The 4178-nt window shown below is 49.7% G+C and overlaps 1 protein-coding gene across 1 annotated transcript; it reads right to left on the bottom strand.

The window, feature by feature from the left end:
* Nucleotides 1-506: 506 nt before the first annotated feature.
* LOC123255247 (protein ABHD11-like) lies at nt 507-4172 on the bottom strand. Its single transcript, XM_044684084.1, has 5 exons — nt 4167-4172; nt 3238-3411; nt 1682-1852; nt 1072-1253; nt 507-971 (listed from the first exon to the last, which is right to left on the bottom strand). Exons 2-5 carry the CDS (start codon nt 3343-3345, stop codon nt 833-835), a joined length of 600 nt encoding a protein of 199 aa, XP_044540019.1. The 5' UTR covers nt 3346-3411; nt 4167-4172; the 3' UTR covers nt 507-832.
* Between the last annotated feature and the right edge of the window lie 6 nt (nt 4173-4178).

Genomic DNA, 4178 nt, shown 5'->3' with positions numbered 1-4178 from the left:
ATAGTCTTAAATCTCTGAAAAACAAATGACCCCCACCCCCACCCCGATTTATTTTGGGCAGGCCACAACCTCCCTAGGCCTCATTTTAGCATCTATAAAATGAGTGGGACAAGATGGCCTCTGAAATAATTTCTAGTTTTATGAGCCTCTGGCTTTGGGCAAATCGTCTCCCCCCATTAACAAGGACTGAGGTGGGCCTCAGTGTCTTTATCTGTCTAATGTATTGGTTGAATTAAATATCCCTTCTAGCTCTTAATCCTCCATACACTCTTATAGCAACCAGGGACCTCCTTCTGTAACTGAACAAACTGGCAGCTCCTCGAGGGCAGTGACTGCGTCTCCCCATTTTATCCTCCTACCCCTCGGGGCTTCGGAGAGCATCTGGCACTTAGTAGCTGTGCCCCCCAAACCTGCTCATTGACTGAATGGGTAACAACTACCATGTCTCTATTATAGTCAGTTTAAACAGTTAAAAAAGAAATGAATGACACGAACCTTTTTTCCTCTTGTATTTTGCTTATTAATAGTACAAAACTCTGCTCTCTTTGAACTATAATGTGTTTATCATTTGATTATTAACACATGATACATAAACACATGGAGAGTGAAGATGTTGATCTATATTTGAAATATTAGCAAAACTTAATTTCTTTCTTTTTTCCCTCCAGATGGGGCTAGAAATAGCTTTATTTGTTAAAGTCTGAAACACTGGTTGTGGTGGATAGGAGGTAACAGTCCTGGGCTTCCTTCTTCCCCAGCAGGAGGCGCCCTCTGGTCCCCAGGGTCTTCTGAGAGCTTGAGAGCCACTGGGGATGGAGAGAGAGGGAAGAGCTCACTGCAAGGACAGGAAGTCTTTAATACTGGCCATAAAGCTTTGGGGCTGATCAGCATGAAGCCAGTGGCCAGCCCCTGGGACAGACAGGATCTGAGCTTGAGGGAACAGACGCTTGATCTCAGGGTGGTGACTTGGCCTGTGGAGTTAGAGGAGAAGATGTTGAAAGAGAGGCATAAAGGGAGACAAGGGGGACAGGAGTCAAGCAATGGTTATGGGGGACAAGTGCCCAGCCTTACTGGATAAAATCAGATTCAGCACCACTGAGGAAGAGTGTGGGGCCAGAGTAGGAACCCTGGAGCAGAGGGAAATCCTTGATCTTGTCCAGCTGCTGGATCAGGCCTTCAAGGTTGATTCTCCACACGAACTGCCCATTGGATTCTACCAGATTGGTGAGGAGGAACTGCCTCACACTGATAGCCTAGGGGGCAAGTGGGCTTAGTGGGTACATTCCCCTGGATTCCCAATTCCTTCTTTCCCTCCCTGTTCAGGCCAGGTCCATCTCTATCCCCAATTCAGTCTCTAATTCAGCCTGGCTCAGCAGCCACCTGGAGAATGCCCTCCTCCCCCATGGAAAAGATGGTCCCTCTAAAAGCAGAGGGACCCTCACAGGCCCTCTGGCCTAAGACCCTCCCTTTACAGAGGAGGCTAAGGGAAGTGATTTGTCCATGGCAGGAAGCACTGGGGAAGGATCTGAACCAGATCTTTCCATTGTACACACTGCCTCTGGGGGAGGACGGTCCTATGAACCTTTCTTCCATATTCCCCAGAGTACTGCCACCCCCAACTTTGTTCTAAGCCTGTCTCCCCAACCCCCTTCCCCTGCTCACCGGGATCCTCAAGGATTACCTTAATGACAGGACTGAGCTGCTCATCTGCCATTTTTCGGGCCCGAGAGAGGGGCAGGTCCTTGGGGATGTGCACAGCCTTCATGGCTGTCATGTAGGTGTGGAAGTTTAAGTCAGCTGTGGTTGGTATTGGGCTGATGTCCACCAGGACCAGACGTTCCACCAGCTCTGGCTACAGGGAAGAAGTCATTCTCAGGGTGACCTGTGGCACCCTCACGGGTGTCACTAAGGCAGGGCTCAGAAGAGGGGAGAGGAAGGGCACTAACAGGCCAAAGGTGAAGCTGTGGGGTCATTTCAAGGCTTTTTCAGTCACTGATAATACCCCCTCTATCCACAGAGCTGTGGGGATATCAGAGCAGGGGAGGGAGGGCTAATCTTAGGACTTGAACCTCAACTCTAAGATCCCCCAGTTCGTAGGCCCTGGAAATCTCCTGTTTTGGCCACTAGAATTCAGCAGGGAGAGAGATGTACCAAGCAAACTTCTCTTTAGGCTCTGGTTCAAAGCCTACCACTCCCATCTTCCTTTCCTGCTCAATAGCCTCCTCAGCTCAGGACCCAAACTGGGCCCTGGAGCTTGAATCCTTCTATCTCCAGACTCCAGCCTGGGCCTTCCCAGTTCTGACTGGTGGCTGCCTCAGCCAGGTTTCCATCATTAGCCAAAAAGCATCCAGTAAGTGCTTATTGTCTTCCAGGCCTTATGCCTCATTCCCAAGTCTCTGGGCATCTTCTCCAATCCTGTTACCTGCCTTCTCTTCCACTTTCCAGGTCTGGAACCATGGGGAAGGACTGCTCCTAGGAATGGTTTAGAAATCTGCTCGCCATCCCCATCCCCATGATTTTCTGTATCAAAGCATCCTTCTCTGAACATTGTTCCCCCTTACTGGGCTATCTTACCCCACTCCTCTTAGAATTCCACGGCAGGGATTGTTTTGGTACAAAGTAAACACAGCTAGGTGGTACAGTGGATAGAGTGCCAGACCTGGAGTCAGGAAGACCTGAATTCAAATCTGGCCTTAGACACCAACTAAGACCCTGGGCAAGTCACATAACCCTGTTTGGTGCAGTTTCCTCATCTGAAAAATGAGCTGGAGAAGGAAAGAGACAACCACTCTAGCATCTTTGTCAAGAGAACCCCAGGGGGCAGCTGGGTGGCTCAGTGGATTGAGAGCCAGGCCCAGAGATGGGAGATTCTGGGTTCAAATTTGGCCTTAGACACTTCCTAGCTGTGTGATCCTGGGCAAGTCACTTAACCCCCATTGCCTAGCCCTTATCACACTTCTGCCTTACACATTGATTCTAAGAAGGAAGGTAAGGGTTAAAAAGAAAAAAAAAAGAAAAAAAAAAGAAAACCCCAAATGGGGTTGGAGCTGACTAAAATGACTGAAAGAACATTTAATATTTTCTTCCTTTCTTCCTCTCTTTCCCTCCCTCCCCTCCTCCTTGTCTCTTTCCTTCCTCTATTCCTCCTTCCCTCACTTCCTTTCTCTTTTTCTCCTTCCCTTCCTGCATCTCTCCTCCTCTCCCTCATTCCCCTGGCTCTTATGGGGGTACTCTTACCCTCTGCACTGCCAGTATCATGGCCGTCTTACCCCCCATGCTGTGTCCGATGAGGACACAGGGGACCAGGCTAAGCTGGGGCAGAAGGGCCTGCAGGTCAGCGCTCATGGCCTCATAGCTGCAATCAGGGCTGTGTGGGCTGTCTCCATGGTTCCGGGCATCCACTGTCAAAACCTGGTGGAGGCAGGGGTAGTCAGTCTCTTGGCCTCCTTCCCCTTACTCACAGAAGTTCTCTTCCCAACCTGGGCATGTAGACATGGGTGCAGGGGCCAGTCAATGTCTTATAGCTGGTTCAGGGCAGGAACTGGGATAGATGAGCAAACCCTGACAAGAGGAGGGGATGAGGATTGAGATAGGAAGAAGCAGAGCCTCTGGAGGGACCCCTGGATTTACAGCCAGAAGGACCCTCCATAGCTAATTGGTCCATTTTACAAATGATGGGGCAAGTTACTTTCATTCCGGGAGCAAGAAGTGAAGCCAGAATTTGAATCCAGATCCAAACCTTGAGCATCAGATTCTCATCTATTCATACATAATAGCCAATATTTAAAAAGAGCCTCAAAGTTGACAAAACATTTTGCTGCCTTCAGCAAAATTCCATTCCATTTTAAGAGAAGGAAACAGAAGCTCAGGATTTCCTTTGCGAACATGTCCAAGGTGGGATTTGAACCTAGGCCTCTCCTTCCTCATATTCCAGAGCCTTTCCCCCAAACTGGTTGGGCTCCAGGAACCAAAGATAAGAAGTCTTTATGGAGCAAAGAGGTGCCACCTGCTGGGGATATTCAACAGGTCAAGGGAGAAGGCCCGCACCCACCCAATACGGGTACCCAGGCATCCTGGGGAGGGGGGGCTGTTTCCTGCTGTCCTCCAAGTTCTGGCATGTGGTCACTCCTCTGGCCTCTTCCCAGGTCCCAGTCCCAGGCCCTCACCTTCCTGCCCGT

The sequence above is a fragment of the Gracilinanus agilis genome, unplaced genomic scaffold (assembly GCF_016433145.1).
Source record: "Gracilinanus agilis isolate LMUSP501 unplaced genomic scaffold, AgileGrace unplaced_scaffold41678, whole genome shotgun sequence".
Taxonomy (NCBI): domain Eukaryota; kingdom Metazoa; phylum Chordata; class Mammalia; order Didelphimorphia; family Didelphidae; genus Gracilinanus; species Gracilinanus agilis.
Note: the sequence above shows the minus strand (reverse complement) of the source record. Positions and strands in the feature narration are given on the sequence as shown.

Excerpts from the sequence above, each read along its gene's own strand:
- LOC123255247 (XM_044684084.1), bottom strand. The coding sequence starts at position 3,345 with ATGAGCGCTGACCTGCAGGCCCTTCTGCCCCAGCTTAGCCTGGTCCCC. Across the intron at positions 1,254-1,681 it reads AGCTCAGTCCTGTCATTAAG|GCTATCAGTGTGAGGCAGTT; the intron begins GTAATCCTTGAG and ends CTTGCCCCCTAG. Across the intron at positions 972-1,071 it reads GCTGAATCTGATTTTATCCA|GCCAAGTCACCACCCTGAGA; the intron begins GTAAGGCTGGGC and ends CTAACTCCACAG.